The sequence below is a fragment of the Megascapheus bottae genome, chromosome 15, assembly GCF_031878675.1.
Source record: "Megascapheus bottae isolate mThoBot1 chromosome 15, mThoBot2.hap1, whole genome shotgun sequence".
NCBI classification, from domain to species: Eukaryota; Metazoa; Chordata; class Mammalia; order Rodentia; family Geomyidae; genus Megascapheus; species Megascapheus bottae.
In genome coordinates, this window is record NC_143523.1 from 59,166,899 (window position 1) to 59,194,805 (window position 27,907).

The 27,907-nt window shown below is 37.1% G+C and overlaps 1 protein-coding gene across 2 annotated transcripts in view; it reads left to right on the top strand.

Moving 5' to 3' along the window:
- Window positions 1-27,907, top strand: part of Parg (poly(ADP-ribose) glycohydrolase) — a 122,933-nt gene that overhangs the window by 13,238 nt on the left and 81,788 nt on the right. For both annotated transcript variants that reach the window (XM_090346811.1, XM_090346812.1), the window contains 3 exons: window positions 6,493-6,615; window positions 6,724-6,807; window positions 14,187-14,261. In XM_090346811.1, coding sequence (XP_090202937.1) covers window positions 6,493-6,615; window positions 6,724-6,807; window positions 14,187-14,261 — 282 coding nt within the window. The remainder of the gene's footprint in view (window positions 1-6,492; window positions 6,616-6,723; window positions 6,808-14,186; window positions 14,262-27,907) is intronic.

Genomic DNA, 27,907 nt, shown 5'->3' on the forward strand with positions numbered 1-27,907 from the left:
AGTGGCCATCCTGGGCAAAATAAAGTCTATGAGAATCTATCTCTGAAATATTTCTGTTGCCACAACCTGAAGGAAACATCAGATAAAACACATGTCTAGAACAAGTTCATAATAACATAAACCTCTCATGGCATGTTACAGGTTTTTGTTGTTGTTTTTTGTCAGCTTTGGGGCTTTTTCTGGGTCTGGGTGCTGTCCCTGAGCACTTCAGCTCAAGGCTAGCACTCTAGCACTTGAGCCACAGCCCCACTTCTGGTTTTCTGGTAGCTAATGGAGATAAGAGTCCCACAGACTTTTGTGCCTGGGCTGGCTTTGAACAGCAGTCCTTAGATCTCAGCCTCCTGAGTAGCTAGGATTATAGGCACAAGTCATTGGCACCTGGCAATTTATAGTACGTGTGTGTGTGTGTGTTTTGCCAGTCCTGTGGCTTGAACTCAGGGCCTGGGCACTGTCGTTGGGCTTTCTCAAGGATAAAACTCTACCACTTGAGCCACAGCACCACTTCTGGCTTTTTCTGTGTATGTGGTACGTGGTACCAGGGAATCAAACCCATGGCTTCATCCATGCTAGGCAAGTACTCTACCACTAGGCCAAACTCCCAGCCTACAGTGTAGTGGTGACATATGTTACGAGACAGATAAACTGTACAAACATGATCATTGAAGAAAAATGCCTATATATTGAATAATTCCATTTATATTAAATGGCCAGAATCAGCTGAGCACTGGTGGCCCACACCTGTAATCCTAGTTACTCAGGAGGCTGAGATCTAATGATTGAGGTTCAAAGCCAGCCTGGGCACTAAAGTCCATGACACTCTTATTTCCGGTTAACCATCAGAAAACTAGAAGTGGCACTTCGGTTCAAGTGATAGAGCTCTAGCCTTGAACTAAAGAGCTCCAGGACAATGCCCCAGACCCAGAGTTCAAGCCCCATGACTGACCAAAAGGAAAAAAAAATGTCCAGAATTGGCAAAGTCCAAAGCTTTTTTTAAAAATTTTTTATTAAAGAATTATTAACATTGATTTTTATATCATATTTCAAATGACAAGTTTAACAAACAAGTGTTCAAGAAGGGAACCTCTATATACAGTCACTGGGACTTAGTTTTTAGAACTTAATCAAAATTAGGCTAAGGGTTTGTATGTCATAGAAACATATTAATTTACAAAATAAAACATGTCTATAGAGTCATAGATTTTTATGTCTATATAATTATGTTTATATTCTATTACCATGTCCATAGCATTGGGTATGCAAATATTGAGTCCTCGCTCTTGTACTCTTTGGATTTAATAGCCACATATTAAGGATACCATGCGCCTTTTGTTCCTTAGGTCTTGACTTGTCTCACTCAACATGATTCACTCTAGATTCATCCACTTCCCTGCAAATGCCATTATTTTATCATGTTTGTTGGCTATGTAGAATTCCATTGTGTATGTATGTATGTATATATATATATATATACATAATAACCTTTTCTGTATCCATTCATCTGCAGTAGGGCATCTGGATTGTTTCCATTGCCTGGCTATTTTGAATAGTGCAGAGATGAACATAGCTGAGCAGGTGTCCTTATCATATCTTGGGTTTTGATGTTCAGGGTAGATGCCCAGAAGTGGTATGGCGGGATCATAGGGAAGGTCAATTTTCAGTTCTTTAAGAAACCTCCATACTGCTTTCCAGAGTGGCTGAACTAGTTTACATTCCCACCAGCAGTGTAGTAGGGTTCCTTTTTCTCTACAACCTCGCCCGCAACTGTCATTGTCTGAGTTCAAAATCTTGGCCATTCATGTTGGGGTAAGGTGGTATCTTAGGGTTGTTTTTATTTGTTTGGGGGGCATTAGTTTCTTGAGTTCCCTGTAGATACTGGATATTAAGCATTTGTCAGATGTATTATTGGTGAATATCTTTTCCCAGTTGGTTGGCTGTCTCTCTCCTTTTGCGACTATGCTTTTATCTGTACAGAAACTTTTTATTTTTAGGTAGTTCCATTTATCAAGAAAACTACAGACCTATCTCTCTAGTGAACACAGATGCAAAACTCCTCAATAAAATATTAGCCAACAGAATCCAGAAACAAATTTAAAAAAATCATACACTACGATCAAGTAGGCTTCATCCCACAGATTCAAGGCTGGTTTAACATTCACAAATCAATCAATGTAATACATCACATCAATAGAGCTAAGGATAAGAATCATATGATAATTTCTCTGGACGCAAAGAAGGCATTTGACAAAATACAACATCCATTCATGTTGAAAGCACTAGAAAAAATAGGAATAAGAGGTACATTCCTCAAAATAGTTAAAGCTATATATGAAAAACCTACAGCCAGTATTATACTAAATGGTGAAAGACTGGAACCATTTACCTTAAAATCAGGAGCTAGACAGGGATGCCCATTCTCTCCACTTCTCTTGATTATAGTGCTGGAACCCTTAGCCAGAGCAATAAGGCAAGAAAAGGACATCAAAGGGATTCACATAGGGAAAGAAGCAATTAAACTATCCCTATTTGCAGATGACATGATCCTCTACTTGAGTGACCCAACAAACTCCACTCCCAAACTCCTGGTATTAATAAACTACTTTAGCAAAGTGGCAGGATACAAAATTAACCTTCAGAAGTCAGTAGCCTTTTTGTACACCAACAATACACAAACAAAAGGCCAAATCAAGAAAATGATCCCATTTGCGATAGCCCCCAAAAGAATAAAATACTTAGGAATTAACTTAACCAAAGATGCAAAGGAATTATTCAATGAAAACTGTAAAAGCCTAACGAAAGAAATTAAAGAGGACACTAGGAAATGGAAAGACATCCCATGCTCATGGCTAGGGAGAACCAACATAGTGAAAATGGCTATACTGCCAAAACTGATATACAAATTCAATGCAATCCCCATCAAAATCCCAAAGACATTCTTTTTTTTTTTTTTTGCATTTTTTTATTGTAATTAGTAAAAGGGTTACATGATATTTGCCAGATAGAAGGTGCATTAATTCACGTACATTGATACCCTTTCACATGTCTTGGTACCCATTTCCCTCCCCCCCCAAAGACATTCTTTATGGAAATTGAAGATATAATGCAAAGATTCATATGGAACAAGAAAAGACCTAGAATAGCCAAAACAATTCTAGGCAAAAAGAGCAATGCTGGTGGTATTACAATACCAGACTTCAAACTCTACTATAGAGCCATAATAACAAAATCTGCTTGGTATTGGCACAAAAACAGACCAGAAGATCAGTGGAACAGAATAGAAGACCCAGAAATAGAACCACATTCCTATAGGCAACTTGTATTTGACAAAGGAGCCAAAGATATACAGTGGAACAAACACAGTCTATTCAATTATTGGTGCTGGCAAAACTGGGCAGCCACATGCAGAAAACTAAAAATTGACCCTAGCCTTTCACCATGCACAAGCATTAACTCAAAGTGGATCAAAGACCTCAACGTCAGACCGGAAACCGTGAAATTGCTACATGATAATGTAGGAGAGACACTGGAACTCATAGGCACAGGCAAAAGATTCCTGAACAGAATCCCAGGGTCACCACAGATTGGAGAGAGACTCCATAAATGGGACTACTTAAAAGTAAAAAGTTACTGTCCAAGGCTTTTATAATTTAAAACATCTTTCTCAAAGTTTTACTTAACAGGGATTGGGACAGATAGGGAGAATATAATGAAGAGATGATAATTGTCAAGATGGATTGTATTCAGTCCTCTTGGTACAAGTACTTACAGATAATACTTTACTCAATGCTGCTATAAGACCTGTATTGTATATATACAAACACATTTATTATGTATTTCTGCATATATGTGCATGTGTATAAAATGCACACAAGATTCTGTCTTAAATATTCCAAATTCAAAATTTAATTGGTATTAATCATCAAGAACTTTAGATCTAATGAAGAAAGAAGAAATAAGTGTCCTCCTGTATGATAATGATATAACAACACAATGAAATAAAACTGCTTGAAAGAGGTAAGAAGAGATAACACGTGGTTAGGCATTTAGGGATGAAAGTGAATGTATTATAGTTAAGGAATGTAAGACTTCCTAAATAGGGTTTAGGTAATATTATAAGAGGAATAGTATAGTTATCCTGATTCTATGTCCAGTGAAAGATTTCAGGCATGACTGAAACTACAGTAGGAGGAGTAGTTTATTAGAAAAGAAACATACTTTCAGAAGTGAAAATGAGTCATCTCAGAAGTGGAAGTCTAGATGGATCCCTCGATCCACTCCTAACTCAGACACTTAATCAAGTCCCACCCCAAGCTCAGACCACAGGGAGTTAATGGCATAAAAGTTGTAGAAGAATTAGAGATTCCAGGAATCACTCCGAGCCGTTCACTTCATACCTGTAAATTCTAGCTGTGTGGTAGGCTGAGAACGGAATGGTTCTTGGCCAGACTAGACATAGGCACAACAGACCCCATAATGGCACATACCTGTCATCCTAGGAATATAATAGATAAGAGGATTCTGATTCTAGGCCAGCCTAGGCAGAGAAGCATATGAGACGCCTAGCCTTTTCCAACAGGAAAGACTAGGCATGGTGGTGCAGGCCTCTACCATTGTGGCTACATCAGGATGCAAAAATAAACTGATGCAGCTTGGGTTGGTGGCTCATGCCTGTAATCCTAGCTATTCAGGAGATTGAGATCTGGGGGCCATGATTTGAAGCCAGCCTGGGTAGGAAAGTCAGTGAGTCTGTGTTATTCCCAGTAAACCACCAGAAGATCAGAAGTAGCTCCAAATTATAGTGCTAATCTTGAACAAAATAGTTCAGTTACAGTGACCAGGCCTCGAGTTCAAGTCTCACACCCAGTAAAAATAAATAAATAAAACAATGCCAAAAAAGTGTTGGAGTTGTGGATCATAGATAGAATGCCTCCCTAGCAAGTGTAAGGCCCTGAATTCAAACCTCAGGGCAGTCTCCCCTCTTGCCAAAGAATATAGAAGTTATTCTTCCCATATAATTGTCCATGACCACCTAAGGTTAGCCCATAATGATGCAAATTTTAAGAAGTGAAGGAAGACAAAGGTAATATTTCAGAGCAAAGATTATCTGGAGGGGAACCCAGATATCAGTCCTTCTCCATTCACACTGAGACTTTTTATTTTTTATTTGCCAAACCTGGGGCTTGAACTCAGGGCCTGATCACTATCCTTGGGCTTTCTCATGGCTAGACCTCTCACTTGAGCCGCAGCATCACTTTCGGCTTTTTTATGTATATGGAACCAATGGATTGAACCTGGTTCTTCGTGCCAGCTAATCAAGCACTCTACCACTAGGCCAACTCCTGGTTACACTGAGATTTCTTTTTACAAATAATTTTACCAAGATTTAGAGACAGAAACGTAGGATCAAGGAAAGTTTCGCTTGTAACTTGTAAGTAAGGGGACTATGAGAACAAAGAAAGGGAGGTAGGTAGGGAGGAGGAAGGGAAACAGTACTCTTCTCCCCCCCCCCCCCCCCCCCCCCCCCCCCGTAAGTCATGGCCTGGGTGTTAGCCCTGTGCTCTTTTTGCTTAGGGCACTCTACTACTTGGAGCCACAGCGTCATTTCTGGTTTTCTGGTGTATAATTGGAGATAAGAGTCTTATGTACTTTCCTCGGGGTTGGCTTTGAACTGTGATCATCGGATTTCAGCTTGAGTAGCTAGGAGTATAGGCTTGAGCCACAAATACCTGGCTATAAACAAGATCTGTTCTTTTCTTTTCTCTTTCTTTCTTTCTTTCTTTCTTTCTATTGTTGGGATGATGTATAGAGAGGTTGTAGTTACATTCATCGGGTAGTGGGTACATTACTTATTGAACATTGTTAGCCCTTCGCATGTTTTTCTCCCATTCCTCCCACCCCCCCCAGTCATCTTGTTTTTCCCTGACCTTCCCCCTTTCAAATACACAAATAAACATATATATGATATACCAGGTGCCAAAGTCAGATACAGTAACAACATGAGACAAACCTTAAGGGAATGAAGAAAAAAGAAATAGCTTCACATAGTACATTAAGAACAACAATCATAAAGATAATCCCTTTGTGGAAACAAGATCTTAAGCATATAAAACAACGATTCCCTTTCTATGTCTGTCACCTGTCAATCAGTAAGAATGGAATGCCACTTGAAATCAGAGTAGAAGCCTTAAAGGACTAGGAGAATGAAAATACTTTCAAAAATAATGTTTAAATGGGGATAAAGGTTTTATGAGGGGATGAATGTGAAGTGGCACTAGGGAGACAGAGTGGGGATTGGTGGTGGAAATTCAGGCAAGCTTGAAGCCCTGGCACCTAGATGGAGTAAATTAGAATTCACAAGACATGGTGACTTGAAAACTGAGAGGAAGTGAATGTGGCATTTTAGAGTATTTGCTTTGGCTGTGTTGTTTGGATTCTTTTATAGAAGAAAGTTAATTTTTATGCACTTAGCATTTTCCTGTTTACCTTTTATTTCAGGTAGATCTTTTGCGAACAGGAGAGGTTCCCAAACCTTTTCCGACACATTATAAAGATTTGTGGGATAACAAGCATGTTAAAATGCCTTGTTCTGAGCAAAACTTGTACCCTGTGGAAGATGAGGTAAGACAAATGCCTGAAACATAGTTTAGTGTGTTTTTTGACTTTTCATTCAGTCATACAAACCCAGAATAGTATAACTGTGCTTTTCTTTTTTTTTTTTTTCCTAAGAATGGTGAGCGAACTGCAGGTAGCCGATGGGAGCTCATTCAAACTGCACTTCTCAACAAATTCACACGACCTCAGAACTTAAAGGTGTGTTCCTTTATCAGCTGTCTCTCATATATAGCTTGTAGGAATGGGTCTTCTGTTTCTTGCCTCAAGAAGATGCAAGACATGTTTTTAAAAATCATCAGAGAGCTCAGTACCAAATACATAGGAAAAAAAAAGCCGGAAGTGGTGCTGAGGCTCAAGTGGTAGAGCTGTAGCCTTGAGAAAGTCCAAGAACAGTGCTCAGGCCCAAGCTCAAGCCCAGGACTGCCAAAAAAAAAAAAAAAAAAAAATCAAAGCATCCTTTGTATGCAGAGTGCTTGCTTCCTGGCTTATGGAAAGGTCCTTAGAGACCTTCTTGGTTTCCACTCCATCACTGGGAACTGAGCAGAACAACTGAGGGTTGTAAATGACTTGCCTGGAGCCACACAGAATAATTTGGAGAACCAGGAATAAGACCTTGGTTTCTTGATTCCCTGTCCAATTTCCTTCAGTCTTAGCTTCTATTTTATTTTTTGTTTAAAAATTATCATGCTTCTGAAATGTATTTAAAAGGAAATCAGGAAAGAATTATGACTCCAGCAGTATTTGCCTAAAGGGAAGCTGAAGTTTTGTAATAATTAAAATATACATTAAGTTTGCTTGTATTTCTTTTAATGTGGTTTTAGCAGTTTAATTATTAATCTTATATGTAGAATTGGCAATAATTTACTTTTTGATTTTTTATTTCATTACTACTATAAGGCAAATCATTAGTAATATCTAAAATATGCATGAATGTGTTTATATTATAGAAAATCTGTAGCCATAGAGACTTAACTTTTATAAACAGTGACAGGCTTTTCTATACTTCACGAAAATGGATTTCTTTTTCTTTCAGAGTCTTAATTTGTTGTGGACCATTTGACGGGTTTGTAATGTTTTCCAACAAATTATTTTTAATCTTTCTGTTTCCATAGCTCTGGGGCTTTTTTTCCTCTGTCCTTCTTAACATGAAAAGCATTGGTATGTTGTATATTAATCTATTTTGATAATTTTGCTTTTTGCAAATAGTATTTCTTATACTTGTAGTAGACTTTAAAAAAAAAATTGACTCCTTTTAGAGCAAGCCTGATGGCACATGCTTCTAATCTTAGTTACTTGGTAGGTGGAAATGGAAAGATGGTGGTTTGAGGCTAGTATGAGCTAAGTTACTGAGACTTCCATCACAACAATTAGCCAGACATTAACGACGTAAGTCTGTAATCTAACCATATGGGAAGCCTACATATGAGGAATACACTTGGAGGCCAGTTCCCAGAGAAGAGTGAAAAACCCTGTTTTCTTCACCCCCTCCAAAAAGTAAAATAACTAAAGCAAAAATAGGACTGTGAGCAGTGCTTAAGTTTTAGTAAGTTTGAGGCCCTGAGTTTAAATCCGAGCACTAACAAAAATAAAATAAATAGTAATTTGAGCTGTATGTTAATGATTTTTGCCTATTATCCTAGCTCCTCAGGAGGCTGAGGTCTCAGGATCACATTTGAGCCAGCCTGAGTAGAAAAGTCTGAGACTCTTACTTCCAGTTAACCATCAAAAAGCCTGAAGTGGTGCTGTGGCTATCCTTGAGCTCAAAAACTCAGGGACAGCACTCAGGCACTGAGTTCAAGCCCCAGGGCTAGCACCAAAAAAAGAGTAATTTGATTTGTAACTAGAAAAAAATGATAATGGTCTACCAGTTAATGTTAATTACATGTGTGCAAACTGAACTAAATGTAAATTCCTGAAGAGTATGTGTGTAAAAAGGAAGAACAACTTAATTTTTTTCATTTTCTCATTTCAAACATAACAAATAAGCAAGTGTATTTATGATCACAGCTGAAACTTTATATTCAGCATACCACAGATCGAGAAAAAAAATCATATATTTACTCCAGAGTAGGCGGCAATCATAGGTGGCTGATGGATGCACGTTGTTGAATGCAAAGATGGATTCTTTATGCAGAATATCAACTTATAAATACTACATGAGCATTTGACATACTTGTAGCTGTGGTGTGTTCTAGGATTGCTGTTTAAAGTGTTCAGCTTCATTTCTGTAGTTTTTGTTTTAGATTTTGTTTTCAAAACCCCACATTATGCCCTTAGACATACAGTAGCAGACTGCCCAAGACATTATCTAGCTTCCATTTGTGAGAAGGGTCATATATTCTTTATGGTCTTCTGAATGGGCTATTGTTAAGAATTTTCACGTCTTTTCTTTTTTTTTGCCAGTCCTGGGCTTGAGCTCAGGGCCTGAGCATTGTCCTTGGACTTTCTCAAGGCTTAGCATTCTACCACTTGAGCCTCAGCACCACTTCCAGCTTTTTTCTATGTATGTGGTACTGAGGAATCGAACCCGGGTCTTTGTGCATGCTAGGCAAGCACTCTACCACTAGGCCAAATGCCCAGCCCTTCATGTCTTTTCTTCAAACATAAACAGAATAGACATTACATGCTAAATTACTATCTTTTATCTCTTAGCAATTCCTTAGTGCACTGGGGTAAGATTAGGAAGGAACCATTGTTTTACTGTGCATTCCCTGTTCTTTATCTTTTGGTAGATTCAACAGAACTTTAATCCACTGAGACTTCTGTGTACTTACAGTAATTTTTTCCATTTCAAAAGAATGCTGGAAGGGAAGAAGGGGAAAAAAATTAAAGTACTTGGTTGAATATAATGATGAATACAGTGATTGAAGATAATGACCGATTTGCTGTTGATATGCTATTTGTTGATGGATTTAGAGGAATTGGCGAAGTTCAGAGTTTAAAAAATGAACAAGGTCCTAAGACATACTATCATGCATCTTGAACTCCTCCAACATGTGATAACTAAGAATAGAATTTACCATCCAGTTTTTCTAAGGTCAGAAGGTTTTATGGTAGACTTCTAAGATATGAATACTAAAGTGAAAATAAATGTCAGCCTTCTGCAGGTTATCATAGATTCAATTAACATATTTGAAAACAAAATTCTAGCATGGAACTATACATACATAGATTTTTTTTATTGTCATTTTCTAATAGTACATTATACCTCCTTTGTGTATATGCTGGTCCTGAGGCTTGAACTCAGGGCTTTGGTGCTATCCCTTAGCATTATCACTCAAAGCTAGTGCTCTACCATTTGAGTCACAATTTTACTTATTTTTTTTTTTAGGGGGGAGGAAAGGGGCAGTTAATTAGAGCTAAGAGTTTCATGAACCTCCTGCTACCCAGGCTAGCTTCAAACCACAATCCTCAAATCTCAGTTTCCTGAGAAGCTAGAATTATAAGCATGAGCTGCCAGCACCCCTCTGCAGTATAACTTTTTTTTTTTTTTTTTTTTTTTTGGCCAGTCCTGGGCCTTGAACTCAGGGCCTGAGCAATGTCCTTGGGCTTTCTCAAGGCTAGTGCTCTACCACTGGAGCCAGAGCACCATTTCCAACTTTTTTCTATATATCTAGTACCAAGAAATCAAATCTGGGTCTTTGTACATGTTAGGCAAGCACTCTTAGCACTAGGCCAAACTCTCAGCCCTGCAGTATAACTTTTTATATTAGCTACCATCAGTAATCCTGAGGTGACTTGAATATATTTAGGAAGATATGTGTAGATTATATGCAAATCTGATGTCAGCCTGTATACAAGAATATTATTATACAGATTATTATTATATAATGTTAAATACTATGTATTATTTTATTCTCAGATGATGATGATGATGATGATAGTGATGTTGATTCTTCATGAATCAATTCCCCACATGAGGCTAATTATAAAGCCCCAGTAAGGAATTGGAGAATAAATATTATCACTAGCATTAAGGAATAATTGACATATCATTCTAAAGTGAATACTTTAGTACAAACCTTGGACTCTCCTAGGAGAGGATTACAATAGCTCAAAACCTAGATACAGTAAGGACATATAGGTTGTAGCTAAATGAAAGGACCTCCAGGGTATGGAAACAAGAGCTTTATAATGTGTGATTGTTATTTTAATGTACTATGTTATTTCTCATCTCTTTTGTTGCCCCTTGGTTAATCTCATATTGTTACAGTATCTGACCATATTATCTGGTATATTATATATACATTTATTTGTTTATTTGAAATAGGAAAGGGAAGGAGGGAAAAACAAGATGAGGGGAAGGGGTGGGGAGAGGGAAATGGGGACAAAAACATGAGTATCAGAGTATGTGAAGTAATGCACCTTCTATCTGGCAAATACAAATGTAACCCCTCTAATTACAATAAAAGAAGTTTTATTGTGTGTTTGAACACTTTTGAGATTCATAGGACCTTTTTCTTATCATTTTATTTTTTATTAATGCTTTCCTTTTCCTGTAGGCACTTGAATGTTCCATGATTCCAAGTAAATACTATTTATTAGCCTGCGCTGTGGCTCACGCCTGTAATCCTAGCTACTCAGGAGGCTGAGATCTCAGGATCAAGGTTAAATGCCAGCCCTGGGAACAAAAGGACTTGAGACTCTAATCTCTAATTAACATCTAGAAAAGGAGAAGTGGGGCTTGGCTCAAGGTTAGGGTGGTAGCATTGAGCTGAAGCCCTCAGGGACAGCACCCAGGCCCAGGGGTAGTAGGGTGGTAGCCTTGAGCTGAAGAGCTCAGGAACAGTGCCCAGGCCAAGTTCAAGCCACATGACACACATACACACAAAAAAATTTTTTAATGTTTCCTTATTGTTCTACTCATCTCTCTACTTCTAGTAGCGAGATGCAAACTAAAATACACACACACACACATTTATGGCAATGTTTATGAATAAACCAACAGAAGGAAGAAATGGGAAGCTTAATCATTTTTATCTTTTTAATCCAGGCAAAAATAAAGCATAAAAAGAATTCTGGTGAAATTGTCTCCAAAATCTGTAGGTACCTGCTGAAAAAATCTGCTATGAAATCAATTTTAGAACTGAAGGGAACTGGGAATATGGCTAGTAGTAGTAGAGTGCTTGCCTGTCACCTGAGTTCAATTCCTTAGTAACACAAAACAGAAAAGACCAGAAGTAGCACTATGGCTCAAGTGGTAGAGCATTAGCCTTGAGTAAAACAAGGATAATGCCTAGGTCCTGAGTTCAAGCTCCGGGACGGGGGGAGGGGGGGAGGAAGGCTCTTAATATATTTTAAACATCATATATATATTCAAGGGCCGAGATTTGGCCTAGTGGTAGAGTGCTTGCTTAGCATGCACGAAGACCCAGGTTCGATTCCTCGGTACCACATACACAGAAAAAAGCTGGAAATGGTGCTGTGGCTCAAGTGGTAGAGCTCTAGCCCTGAGAAAACCCAAGGACAGTATCAGTATTCAGGTCCTGAGTTCAGGCCCCAGGACTGGCAATAAAATAAAATAAAATAATAATATATATTCAAAAGCTTTTCAAAAGTTATGGGTGTAGTAAAATAAATTCTAAGTTTACCCCAACACAGAAACAGAAGCTAGCTCAACAAAAACCCTTTTTAAAATAGGCCCACTCTTTTTCAGTCTTTTGTGTTCAATGTAAATTTCACATGTTAACTCACTAAAAATGACATGAAGTAATGCCCTGATTATTTTGAGATGAAAGTATTTAAAATTCTTCTACAATGCATTACATAATAACAAGAACCTTTTCTAACATATAGGACATTTTATTGAAATTTCCTATAAAAATGCCAAGAATAAGTATATTGATTCATTTAGAAAATAAATTGCTTAAGTGCTTGGATTTAATTTTGTGGAACACCACACAGGAGGGCCATAAAAAAGATTATTTGGTCCTAGCATGTCTAACAGCTGGCAGGGAGGAAGACCAAGACTAGCACTCAAGATGCAAAAACACTAAATAAATAACATCAGTATGACAGAATAGCACCTAAATCTATACCTATAAATTACATATTAACAGATGGATCTTGGTGATTTTTGTTGAGTTCTAACAAAACAATAAAACCTTTGGCAATAGTCCCCACCCCAATATATAGGATGTTCACATGGTAGGATATGGACTGTGGTCCTTTATTTCTTATAGAAGACAGTAGTCTATAGGTAATAACAGTAACAAGGAATCATATTAAATGATGGCTGATACTAATTCTAAGGTTGTTTGAGTTATAAAATCCATATATTAGCAGCTGCGCTGGCTGCGATGGCTCATGCCTGTAATCCTAGCTACTCAGGAGGCTGAGATCTGAGGATCAAGGTTCAAAGCCAGCCTGGGCACAAAAGGATTTGAAACTCAATTGACCTCTAGAAAATGGGAAGTGGGGCTTGGCTCAAGGGTAGGACAGTGCCCAGGCCCAGGGATAGGGTGGTAGCCTTGAGCTGAAGAGCTCAGGGACAGTGCCCAGGTCAAGTCCAAGTCCCATGACCCACAAACACAAAAAAGAAGTAAATACTATATATTTTGTAGGATGTTCTTTTCCAGTGTATTAGTTTTGTTTCTGTGGTATTTGGGATAAGCTTTGTGGCGTGGTACATGGATTGTACCACTGGGCTACCTACAGCCCAGAGTGCTGGTATTTTTTCTTTAACAATAAAGAAATTTGGAAGCCTTCTTGTAGTAATTTAACACAGTATTTGGCAAACTTCTACCTCCTTCAGTTAAAAAGTGTTTATTACCAATGTAGTCATTTATAAATTCTGTACATTTATTACTTTATTACCTATAATAAATTGTAATTATAATGATAAATAATAGCTTTTTCCTCACAGCTAATAGATTGCTTTATGCTTTCTTATTGTAGATGCCACTTTTATGTCTGTTCTAACAGTTAGAAGTTATACCAGCAGATGGCATAATTTTTCAGCTTTTCATCCCATGTAGTAATATGATGGTCAAGGAAAAGACCATTAGATATGTTAAAAATAGTATTTTGTTGCCTTTATTGGAGATACAAATACTCTTTCCTAGTCTCATCTTCCTGGAATGTGAGATTTTAGTTCTGCAGATATATTATATCAGTATATCTGTGTTACACATACATAGTGTGTGTATATATGTTCATATATACGCATATTTATATACATTATACTATAACCATTTCATGAGCCACAAACCATTATGGCCTCTAGGGTTTATTTTTTATGACCCAAGATCCAAATCTTGCCCCTTTTGGGGTGTATCCCTGTATTCAGAATGCATGCTTTAGGGTAATTATGGTTTTTCTCTTTTTTTTTTTTTTTTGTGGGTCATGGGCTTGAACTCAGCCTGAGGGCTGACCTTGAGCTCTTCAGCTCAAGGCTACCACCCTACCCTTGAGCCAAGCCCCATTTTCTGTTTTCTTGAGGTTAAGTGGAGATAAGAGTCTAGGATTATAGGAATGAGCCATCACACCCGGCAGATGTCATTTATTAAAGAAACAAAATTGTTCATACATAATTCACATTGCTCTGTCATGAGGTCTTGTTTCTGCTTTTTCTGCAGGATGCTATTCTGAAATACAATGTGGCGTATTCCAAGAAATGGGACTTTACAGCTTTGGTTGACTTCTGGGATAAGGTAAAAGTATACATATTTCTTTATGAAATGAAATAACCTCATAAGTTTAATAACAGTTATATTTTTATTTCCACGAATATTCTGATTTTTAATGTGGGCTTTCGTTTTGTTTGGTTTGGTTTGGTTTGGTTGGTTGTGGGACTTGAACTCTCTGCCTGGGTGCTGGTCCTTGAGCTTTTCAACTCAAGGCTAGTGTTGTACTCCTTGAGCCCACAACACCACTTCTGGTTTTCTGGTGGTTAATTGGAGATTAGAGTGTCACTGACTTTTTCCTGCCTGGGCTGACTTTGAACCGTTATCCTCAGATTTCAGCCCCTGAGTTGCTAGGATTATAGGCATGAGCCACCAGCTTTTTCTTCTCTACTCTGCCCCTCAAGAAAGGATTCCATTCAGATCTTTGTGATTATAGCACTGTATGGCTTGAACAGTACCCTAGTTCTTTTTTTGCTTTTTGTACAGTTTTCCAATGGAGACTTGTAAATTTATCTTTCAACAAGCATCAACTCTGCACCAGGGATTGAACTCCGGGACTTGGGCTTGCTACAAGTGGCTCGCTACCACTTGAGCCCAGATTTCTGTTTTGTAAAGACAAGTTTTAGATAATAGAATTAGGAACAATATTGAATTATTTTATTTTCTCATGTTAACTATTTTCTGTTTTATTGTCATAATATTATTAGCATTATCCACAGTATTCTGTGGTAAAATTATTTCTGTCCTGTTTTAACTTAATAGTACTGTACTAGCTTGTTATGTATGGGTGTGTATTTGTATTATACATCCATATAAATACATATTTAGATATAGTCCTTTATTTAGTTGTTTATTTTGCCAGTCCAGGGGCTTGAACTCACGGTCTGAGCATTGTCCTTAGGCTTTCTCAAGGCTAGAGCTCTACCTCTTGAGCCACTTCTGGCTTTTTCTATGTGGTACTAAGGAATTGAACCCAAGTCTTCATGCATGCTAGGCAAGTACTCTACCACTAGGCCAAATTCCCGGCCCCCATATTTATATTTTTAACATACAGAAACTTAAGGTTTTAATTCTTAAATAAGGACAGTTTTTAACTAACTATAATGACACTATTCTTAAAATTAACAATATTTCTATAATATATTTCGTATTCTGTTGTCTAGTCAATTTCCCTTATGCTACTAAAAATATGTTTTGTAGTAGTTGGTTGTTTTTTGTGGGTTTTTTTTTTTTGCAAAATGGGATTTAATCATAGAAACTCATTGGATAATTATAACAGAATTTTTCTAATCATTTCCTTTTGTTACACTAAACTAATGTTACTCCTATTTCTCTTCATGTTGAAGGTTAGATTTGTGAGGCTTGGTTAAACTTTTCCTAGTTTTTTTTGTGTTTATTTCTGTATAAAATTATATATAATCACAATGTAACCGCATTATGCTCAAGGCATTCCCTGGTTTATCATTTGTACTGGAAACATTTGCATTTCAAAACAAATATATCAAAATTGACTGATGGGGTAATTTGCTCCTTCTCTCCTGTTTTTTTTTCTTTTTGTCTTTTTTATCTTCAAATGACTATACGAGAGTTCCAGCTGCCCATATATGTGTCCAGTACATCTTGATCATTCTCACCTGTTCTCTTTCCTCCTTCCCCCTGTCATGTTTCCTACTTCCTTTTGCACATATGTACCTCAAATATTATAACTGGACTTATATCTGATTCCCTATTCCATTCATCCATTCCCCCATCCCTCCTCGCTTTTTTCCCCAACTCAGCATAATCCATTTGAAATCCATATAACATATTGATCAGTCTTCCTTTTTATGTTGAACAGTATTTTGTTCTATTTACAGGTCATAATTCATTTAGCAGTATGCTCATTTAAGCCATTTGGATAGTTTTTATTATTGTTTCAACTAAAGTTGCTCTGAACTTTTGGGTATAGGCTTTTTCATAAACATGGTTTTGTGGCTTTGTGTTTTTGTTTTTTTTAAGATACTTAACCAAGAGTATAGCTACTTTAATGTTTGGTAAATATACTTTTAGTTTCAGAATAAACTTCCAAACTACTTATTATAAGAGGATTGGTCTACCTTAAAATAATGACAATATACTTTTGTTAAGTATGTTGCCAAGCGTCTCTTCCTCCCAAGAAAAGATGCTTTATTGGATAACTTGTTTAAAAACTTGTAAACAAAGCCAGCTCATGCCTGTAATCCAGCTACTCAGGAGACTGAGATCTGAGGATCTCAGTTCAAACCCAGCCCAGACACAGAAGTCCAGAGATTCTTATCTTCAATTAACCACCAGAAAATCAGAAGCAGGAAGTGACTGTGGCTCAAGGGATAGGGTGGTAGTCTTGAGCTGAAGATCTCAGGGTTAGCACCAGGCCCAGAGTTCAAGTCCCATGACTGACCCAAAAAAAGAAAGAAAATTGTAAACAAGCTAGGTGCTGGTGGCTCAGTCCTGTGATCTTAGCTACTCAGAAGGACAAAGCTGACCTAGGTAAGAAAGTCCATGAGACTCTAATCTCTTAAGAAACTACTCAGAAAAAGTCAGAAGTGACACTATAGCTCAAGTAGTAGAGTGCTAGCCTTGAAAAAAAGATTATTAGGCCAGGACCTGAGTTGAAACCCAGAACATTTGTATCTCCCCCCACAAAAAGTATAGATAATTTGATTCTTTTCATTTACTGATAATAGAAATTTGGTAACTTCTGATGTGAATACATTTTGAATTGAAGTAGCTTTATGTATGCCTGCGTGCTGGTCCTGAACTCGGGACCTAGGCTCTGCCTCTGAGCTCTTTTGCCCAGGTCTAATGTTCTACTACTTGTCACAGCCCCACTTACACCTTTTTGGTGGTTATTTGGAAATAAAAGTGTCACAGACTTTCCTGATTAGGGTGGCTTTGAACTTGATCCTCAGATCTTAGTTTCCTCAATAGCTAGGATTACAGGAATGAGCAGCCGGCTTGTAATATAGAGAATAATTATTGAACCGTGAACATGGCTTATGTTGTTTATTTTTTAACATAGGCAGTTAAATAACTGAGATAACTAATATATAGTTATTATTATTACTTTTTCACAAATGAGGAGTTCTGATTTTGAGACATGAACTTGACTTGTTAGGTCAAGATTACATAGGTTGCCTTTGGAGAGAGGATCTAACCCAATTAATATTCTCTCACTATTGCATACAGTAATGCTATGATTTCTCTCTACACAGTCTATTTGACCTCTGTCTGCTTTCTCATTTTCTGAGCAATTCATACACCCATCTTCCTCCACTATTTTGAAATCTTTCCCTGACTCATATTTTGCTCACCCCTTCCAAAATGAGAGTTCATCTTTTCTTTAAGTTTCTGTGACGAATGTCTTAGTTTACTGTTATTTACTCTCTTTGCCTTGCTTTATTTGTGAAATACTGACATCTATAACATTGAAACTTTTCCTGGGGCAAAGTAGGGTATTTTGGTTTTGAATCTTCTATAGTACCTGATATAATCAGTGCCTTACATCTAGCACGTACTCAATAAATCTTTATGGACTTCATTTCAGCCAATCAGATTAATAATATTGATTTTCAGAGTTACCGGTGTGAGAAGAGTATTATAGAAATAGTTCAAGTTAAGAAAAATTTTCATGTTTCTGATTTGCCCCCTTTCCTGCCCAAGCATGAAACATACTCCAATATAGTGACCTTCTCTGAGCAAATGATGTTGCAAAGTTCTTACAATATCCTATGACAGTTCACTTCCTATGACAGAAAGACCTGTCTATCCTTAGGATTGCTAGTGGTAATCCCTCCAAATTAAAGATTAGCTAACTATCTTGGTAAGAAATCAGACACAAAGATTATTCTTCGTTGTTGTCGTCGTTGTTTTGGCCAGTCCTAGGGCTTGAACTCAGGGGCTGGGCACTGTCCTTGGGCTTTCTCAAGGCTAGTGCTCTACCACTTGAGCCGCAGCACCACTTCCAGCTTTTTCTTTGTATGTAGTAATGAGGAATAGAACCCAGGTCTTTGTGCATGCTAGGCAAGCATTCTACCACTATGTCACGCTCCCAGCCCCCACTAACATTATTCTGAATCCTCATTCTGATATCCTCTGATAATTTGAAAGAGCTTTGAAATGTGAAAGTGCTGACACAGTAGAACTAGCAAAACCATCTCTTATTTGTTTCCAGTAATGTTCAGTTATCTCACAAAATATTTGTGAGACAACAGAGGAGTGACTTTCAAATTTATTGTGTGTTTTAATTCTTTGAAGATTGTTAAAATATATATTGTTGTTTACTGACCTCCTTGTTTCTGATTCAGTAAGTCTGCACTGGGACCTAAGGTTTTGACATTGTTATTAGTTTCAGGGACTGCATTTCAAGAACCAGTTGGAATAGAAAGCATAGAATTAGAAACAGGAATGGTTTTGTAGTTACAGCTTTGTAGTCTTGACCAATTACATGGCCTTTGTACCTATGTCCTCACTTGGTAAAGGACAAAAATCATTACTTTTTCTACCTTAAAGGCATGTTTTGTTTTATTTTATTTTAAATTTAATTTTATTGTCAAGGTGATGTACAGAGGGGTTACAATTACATACATAAGATAGTAAGTACATTTCTTCTGGAACATTGTTATCCCTTCCCATGTTTTTCTTCCACTTTCCCTCCTCCTCCCCCAAGTTGTAAGCTTAATTTCTAACATCTTATGATTATCGCTATTACAGTTTGGTTCACCCTTTGTCCTTTGTCTTATCATCTTGTTGTTTCCTTTCCCTAATTCATATAAACAAATCTATATACAATATACCAGATATCAAAATCAGATACACTGACAACAGGAAATGAACCATAGGTGTGTGTCGGGGGGCACGAAAGAAAAAAGAAATAACTTCACATAATACATTAAAAACAATCACAAAGAAAAACCTCTTATTTCCATATCCGAGAGTTCATTTCGCTTAGCATCATCCTATGTGGTCATATGTACATAGATGCTGAGCTATTGTGATCCTCTGCTTGGAAAATCCTAGACATATACTAATTATTACAACTGAGGAAAACCATGGAGAAAGGCATGTTTTTATAGTATATTGGAAATCACTTTGAAAATCTGCAGTAATAATAATATTACTGTCTTATATCTAAATGGGTTTTGCCTCTTAAAAAAGGTAAGGAAAGAAGGAAGGACAAAAGGACAGACTGTTTTTTCCAGGGCCTCAGCAGCTAATCCTAGCTACTCAGGAAGCTAAGATCTGAAAATCATAGTTCAAAGTTAGCCTTGACAGAAATATCCATGTGTCATGACTCACTGGAGTCTCAGTCTCAGGAGAGCTGAGATCTGAGGATTGTAGTTTGAAGCTAGCCTGCCTAAGAAGGGAAGTCTGTGAGACTCTCATTTCCAGTTAATCCCCAAAAAAGTAGAAGGGCTCAAATAGAGTACTTTTCCAGTTAATCCCCAAAAAAGCAGAAGGGCTCAAATAGAGTACTAGCCATGAGCAAAAAGCTAGTTCCTGAGTTCAAGCCTCAGGATTGTCAAAAAAAAAAAAGAGCTAAGAGTTGGGCTTTAGTGGTAGAGTGCTTGCCTAACATGCAAAAAAGACCTGGTTCAATTCCTTGGTACCACATACATAGAAAAAGCTAGAAGTGGTGCTATGGCTCAAGTGTAGAACTCTGGACTTGAGAAAACCCCAGGACAGTGCTCAGGCCCTCCTTAGTTTAAGCCCCAAGACTGGCAGAAAAAAAAAGAAAGAAAGAAAAAAAAGGTCATAGTTCAAATAGTAAAGCATCAGTCTTAATAGAAAAGCCAGGTTTAGCCCTTGAATGCCAGCCAAGTAAGACAGGGGCCAGGAGTATAGCCTAGTGGTAGAGTGCTTGCTTAGCATGCATAAAGCCCTGGGTTCGATTTCTTGGCACCACATACACAGGTAAAGTCAGTGTTGTGGCTCAAGTGACAAAGCACTAGCCTTGAGCAAAAGTACTCAAGGACAGTGCCCAGGGCCTGAGTTTAAGCCCCAGGACTTGGGGGAAGGGGGGGTTGGCGTGGGGAAGAAAATAAGACAGAACGAATTTTGTAATTTTACTGCCCAGAAATAGTAAGTTTTAACATTTTTTAAAAAACAGTTTTGGGATCCTAGCTTGAAAACAATCTGGTGTAGTGGTCAGTGCCTGTGATGCCAGCTACTAAAGACAGAAGGTAGACGATCTCCAAGGCTGTCCCAGGCAAAAGTGGGAGACTTATCTGAAACATGGACAAAACAGAATGGAACATAGTTTAAGTAAAAGCCCTTAGTTCAATCTTTAGTAAAAGCCTTTAGTTCAATCCTTAGTACTGCATGTGCAAAAAAGGAAAGAAATGATCTATCTGATTTTTGTTACTATTTTAAAATAGATGTCTTAATTTCTGAGTCTTATTGTATCCACTGTCTTTGTAAAATAGTTTTCCAGCTAGGACTCTAATGATCAGGCCAAAAGGTATGTTAGTTCTAAGACCTTTGACACATGCTCTCAATTTCCCTTCTACTTGGTGGTTGTGTTTTCTTAATCTCATCAATAGTGTGGAGTCTATGCCTTCCATCATAGTGTTCTTATTGGCAGGGCATCACAGATCCTAAGAACACAGTATCTTCAAGATAAGGGCTTAATATGATTGTTGGGTTCCCTAAGAATGTATATCTAGAAGATACTTGAACTTAATTGGAAAAGCAGATTCTGGCTAGGATACAGTACTTTTCTAGCAGTTATATTTTATCAGTATAGTGTGATATTTAACTTGCCTCGAAAGTCTGAAATAATTTTCCCCCTGGCTATACCTTTTACGCACCACTACATTGTGGGGGAGATTTTAGGGGAGGGGAATATTCTTCAGTTGCTATGAAAGGTGTGAAAAGGAAATAATACTGAAGACATGTCCATCAAAAGGAATCTAGCTGGGCATCTGTGGCTTATGCCTGTAATCCTACCTACTCAGGAAGCAAACCCCAAGGATTTCAGTTGCAGGAGAGTCCAGACAGAAAAGTCACAAGATGCCATCTCCAAAATTAACAAGCTTAAAAAAGGTCCAGAAGAGTGACTCAAGTGGTTATAGCACCAGCAGAACAAGTGCAAGGCCTGAGGCTCAATTCCCTGTACTAACAAAAGAAAAAGGAATATACTCATGTATTAAATCCTCACTTTTTTGGAATGTTCAATTTAAAGAAAAATATAGCTAGGTTTGTTAAAATAAGGTATTTGTTCAGCATGTGCATGTGTGTATAGGACAAAGTTAGATTTGAATTGTTCCTGTACAAACCAGGTTATCAATATTCATGAGATACAGGACAAATTAATGTTTGACTCCAAAGTCTATGTCTTTTTCATTATGATTCTCTTTATCCCTTAAAGAACACTGAATAGGGATGGGAATGCGGCTTAGTGCTTTAGTTACATGCGTGAAGCCCTGGGATCTATTCCTGAGAAACCACGTAAGTAGAAAAAGCTGGAAGTAGCACTGTGGCTCAAGTGGTAGAGCTTTGAGCAAAAAAGAGACTCAGGGATAGAATTCAGGCCCTGAGTTCAAGCCCCAGGACTGCCCCCCTCACAAAAAAAAACCAAAAAACCAACAGCACTGAATATCCCTATTTATAAGGCACTACTCTACAGTATATACAGATTTGAGTGACAGCTTTTAATTAAGCATAATAGTAAAAGAAGTTCTCTGACAGAACCTGCTGGATCATAGAAGGCAGAAGGAGTGTTTATTTGGGGTCATTAATCAAATGAAAAGGACATCACTTGGGTGATTGGGAGTATCAAAGAGAAATTGCCAATAGTCAGTATTTAAATAACAAGTTAAGTGCACTGACTTTTAACATTTTCAAAGTTAGTTTTGTACCTCTTGGTGGTGAGTAGTGCATGCCATGCCATTCACCTATTTACCAGGGATTGAATGTGTGCTTGTTTTCAGGTTTTGGCTATAATCAGGAATGCTACTTCAGATATTTGTAAAGAGATTTCTATGACTTTTGTTTATATTACTGTTTTGTTTGGCTATTTTTAACCATTCACATTTCAGTATGAATTTTAGGATTATATTGTTCATTTCTGCAAGCTTGCTAAGGGCAAATTTTAGGCATCTGTAAAGTAGATAGTAAAATACCTTAGCCATCCATCAGTAAGTTGGAAACCTCACAGAGTATCCTTGTGTCTGTCTCTTATTCTTAAAGATGTTATTTCTGATGCATTGAAGAGTTAAATTGATATGACCATTTTCTTTGTTGCTTAAGTTACCACAACATTTGATGTTATAATTTTCTAGGCTTACATGGATACACTGGTTAATAAGAAGTATTACTAAATTGGATATGAGGGCAGTAAACTATGCCATTGGTTATAATACATCTGTCACTTTTTTCTCCTTTATCAGAACACCCAGACAGAATCTTGTTTCTCTTCTATCTGGTAACCTTGCTCAGAAGAGGCATACCAGAGAGGGTAATAGATAGCAAGTTTTGGTGTACTTAGTGTAGATCATAAATATAAGGTGATTACCAAGGGACCGATCATAGTTTTATAGTTCTTTAGGGAGAAGAGTCATTGCAGTTTTGACCTTCTTATTTTTATTTATTTTATAAACATGAAAGGATGGCAGACTCCTGAAAGTATACACAATATTTCTTACTGTGTTTGTCCAGTTTTTACCTACACATACACAAACATGTATGCACTTATACATAACATATATAATGACATACACACATAATGTCTTACATATTTGTATATTGTCTTACATATTTGTATATTGTCTTATATTTATAGCTCAATTTCATGTATATTTATAATACACTTACAATGTTTTGGTTTTTATAGTATATAGCTTTATGGCTTTTCACCAGAATAGCTGCAGACAAGACGTTCCTTACCCATTCTGTTGTTAAAAATTTGAAGAAATCTATTTTTTCCTCTGTAACCATGTATCTTCTTTCATTGTTATGTTGCTTACATAACAAAACACTTTAAACACTTCAGGTATTTAATGTTTTGGTGTTTTTATGTCTGCTAAAGCCCCAAAGATTAATATAGAACTTAATTAAGATGTGGCTTATGGGCATGTAGCATTACCCTGGCTTGCTGTGGTTAGTGAGAAGTGAGCATCAGGCGTGTCTAGAGGGCACTGATGAGGCAAGACGTTTATTGTATGGAAGACAATTGCTTAAATTACAAATGAATCATACTTACCTTGCATATCTGTGTCTGCATTTTGTACAAGTTTTGCTTTTTAATCTAAAGGGTTCTTAAACATTAAGAGAATTTGGAAATTTTTTTTCCTTTCTATCTTATTAAATTTGTTTTTTAATTGATTGATAAAAACTTAACATGGGGGCTTGGAGTTTAGCCTAGTGGTAGAGTGCTTGCTAGCATGCAGGAAGACCCGGGTTCGATTCCTCAATACCACATACATAGAAAAAAGGCAGAAGTGGTGCTGTGGCTCAAGTGGTAGAGCTCTATCCTTGTGAAAACCCAAGGACAGTGCTCAGACCCTGAGCCCAAGCCCAGGACTGGCAAAAAACAAACAAAAACTTAACGTATTTATGGAATACTGTAATGTTTCAAAATACACTGTGTAATGTATAAGTCGGGAGATTATGTCTGTGGTCCTATGTGTCATTTCTTTATAGTAGAAACATTGAAAATTTTTACTTGTGGCCTTTTAAACTATGTATAGTACATTATTACATATGGTTCACTCTGCTATGCAGAGTTTGGAAAGTGTTCACTTAAATACTTCAGAGCCACTTCCTTTAAATACTAAGGAAAACTATCTACTTTCATATCATGAAGGATTAATATACCAAGATTAGTATTTTTCATTTAATTAGTCTTTTGAGGCGATTTACTTCTGGATATTCAGAAGGTTGAAATCTGAGGATTACAATTTGCAGCCATTCTGTGCAGGCAAATCTGAAAGTTCCTTATCTCCAAAAAACTCAGAAAGCTGGAACTGAGGTATGGCTGAAGGGGTAGAGCCATAGACTCCAGTGAGAAGCCTAGTGAGAGCTAGTGGCACCTGAGTTCAAACCCCAGTACAAAAAAGTAAAAACTCCACAATCTTGTCACTGATTCTTCTATGAGCAATGGATTTTATAACTCAAACAACCTTAGAATAAGAAGAATTAGTATCAGCCATCATTTAATATGATTCCTTGTTACTGTTATTACCTATAGACTACTGTCTTCTATAAGAAATAAAGGACCACAGTCCATATCCTACCATGTGAACATCCTATATATTGGGGTGGGGACTATTGCCAAAGGTTTTATTGTTTTGTTAGAACTCAACAAAAATCACCAAGATCCATCTGTTAATATGTAATTTATAGGTATAGATTTAGGTGCTATTCTGTCATACTGATGTTATTTATTTAGTGTTTTTGCATCTTGAGTGCTAGTCTTGGTCTTCCTCCCTGCCAGCTGTTAGACATGCTAGGACCAAATAATCTTTTTTATGGCCCTCCTGTGTGGTGTTCCACAAAATTAAATCCAAGCACTTAAGCAATTTATTTTCTAAATGAATCAATATACTTATTCTTGGCATTTTTATAGGAAATTTCAATAAAATGTCCTATATGTTAGAAAAGGTTCTTGTTATTATGTAATGCATTGTAGAAGAATTTTAAATACTTTCATCTCAAAATAATCAGGGCATTACTTCATGTCATTTTTAGTGAGTTAACATGTGAAATTTACATTGAACACAAAAGACTGAAAAAGAGTGGGCCTATTTTAAAAAGGGTTTTTGTTGAGCTAGCTTCTGTTTCTGTGTTGGGGTAAACTTAGAATTTATTTTACTACACCCATAACTTTTGAAAAGCTTTTGAATATATATTATTATTTTATTTTATTTTATTGCCAGTCCTGGGGCCTGAACTCAGGACCTGAATACTGATACTGTCCTTGGGTTTTCTCAGGGCTAGAGCTCTACCACTTGAGCCACAGCACCATTTCCAGCTTTTTTCTGTGTATGTGGTACCGAGGAATCGAACCTGGGTCTTCGTGCATGCTAAGCAAGCACTCTACCACTAGGCCAAATCTCGGCCCTTGAATATATATATATATATATAATGTTTAAAATATATTAAGAGCCTTTTGTTTTGTTCTCCCCACCCCTCCCTGTCCTGGAGCTTGAACTCAGGGCCTAGGTATTATCCTTGTTTTACTCAAGGCTAATGCTCTACCACTTGAGCCATAGTGCTACTTCTGGTCCTTTCTGATTTGTGTTACTAAGGAATTGAACTCAGGTGACAGGCAAGCACTCTACTACTACTAAGCCATATTCCCAGTTCCCTTCAGTTCTAAAATTGATTTCGTAGCAGATTTTTTCAGCAGGTACCTACAGATTTTGGAGACAATTTCACCAGAATTCTTTTTATGCTTTATTTTAAACCTGGGATTAAAAAGATAAAAATGATTAAGCTTCCCATTTCTTCCTTCTGTTGGTTTATTCATAAACTTTGCCATAAATATGTGTATATATATATATATATATATATTTTAGTTTGCATCTCGCTACTAGAAATAGAGAGATGAGTAGAACAATAAGGGAACATTAAAAAAATTTTTTTTTCCAAGACATGTGAAAGGGTATCAATGTATGTGAATTAATGCACCTTCTATCTGGCAAATATCATGTAACCCTTTTACTAAATACAATTAAAAAAATAAAGAAAAAAATTTTTGTGTGTGTGTGTGTGTCATGTTGCTTGAACTTGGCCTGGGCACTGTCCTTGAACTCTTCAGCTCAAGGCTACTGCAGTAACCTTGAGCCAAGCCCCACTTCTCCTTTTCTAGATGTTAATTGGAGATAAGAGTCTCAAGTCCTTTTGTTCCCAGGCCTGGCACCGCCAGGCTTGAAATTTAAGAATTTTTAGTCAGAAAATTGAAGTAGAGCCAGCCAGGTGGGTGGCTCATGCCTGTAATCCTAGCTATTCAGGAGGCTCAGATCTGAGGATCAAAGTTCAGAGCCAGCCCAGGCACAAAAGGACTTTAGACTTTTATCTCTAATTAACCTTTCTAAAATGAGAAGTGGGGCAGTAGCTTTGACCTGAAGAGCTCAGGGATAGCACCCAGACCCAGGGGTAGTAAGGTGGTAGCCTTGAGCTAAAGAGCTCAGGGACAGTGCCCAGGCGGAGTTCAAGCCCCTGACCCCCCACCCCGAAAAAAATAAATAAAAAAATTAAAGTAGAAAAGTTTGGTTTACTTTAGCTAAGTTAGTGAAATATATTCTTTGAAAACCAAACTTGAATAAATAAGCATTAAGAATATTCCTGAGATTTTTATGTACAGAATAGATATATTGTTAGATAACTTAGAAATAGTGAATATTTTGTCTCTGCTGTAGTTATTAAAATTCTGGACATGCATTATATTGTTAGCGATTTACCTGTAACTTGTCAAAGGGAGACTGTGTAAAGTCTTTTTCTGTTAAGTCAGATAGCAGTAATGAATATATATCCTTGTTTATATTCTACTCACTTTACAAGGTAAATGGAGATTAAATTGCATTTTGAAACAGTCAAATTAATGGAGCAAATTTTATGCCTTACATCATTCTTTCCTTTGGAGTTCTTGATGCATTATTTTAAAATGTTAAAATAGATACAATATACCACATTGTTATAAAGATTAAGGCATGTACACGTATTTAACTGAAGACTTTTTGATTTTTTTGTTTGGTTGTGGGATTTGAACTCTGGGCCTATGTGTTGTCCCTGAACTTTTCAGCTCAAGGCTATGCCCTACTCCTTGAGCCCCAGGGCCACTTCCCATTTTCTGGAGGTTAACTGAAGATAAGAGTCCCATGGACTTTATATATTTTTTTTTGTATTTTAATATAAATGTTTATTATTCTTGGTAGATACAAGGGTTAGCCTGGGTCTCATTATTCCTCATAAGTTTTGCACCAATATGTAGTTCCCGCAGTTGGTGCTACGAAGCTCTGAAGCCTTTTGCTTTCTTTTTTTTTTTTAATTTTTTATTGTAATTAATAAAAGGGTTACATGATATTTGCCAGATAGAAGGTGCATTAATTCACATACATTGATACCCTTTCACATGTCTTGGTACCCATTACCCTCCTTCCCACCCCCCTCCCATAGACTTTAGTGTTAGTGCTTGGGCTGGCTTTAAAGGGACTTTAGTGCTTTAGTGCCCAGGCTGGCTTTGAACCACAATCCTCAGATCTCAGCCTCCTGAATAGCTAAGATTAAAGGCATGAGCCACTGCTCCCGGCAACATTTTTAAATTCCATATGACCAAGTAAAAGTTGGTTATAATGTATTGACATAACAGTAGAAACTTGAGGGGGGGACATGTGTTTGTATCAAAATAGATTACCAAAAAATGTTACTTATACAAGTAATTGTTAGATGAAACTAAGTTTTGATTCATTTCTTTATTGTGTGATAAAGGGCTAAAATGCAATGCTCAAATTATTAGGTAAAGATCATAGCATAAATCTGTCATCATTAAATAGTATAAAATACAATATTTATATGCCTATGCACCACTTGAGTACCACTGCATTTATGTATAAAGTGGTGAATTCTACAATATACTTCTTGGCTTCCTAGAATATATATCAGCTTATCTCCTGATAATTATTATAATTAACAAAATACTTAGCATTTCTTAT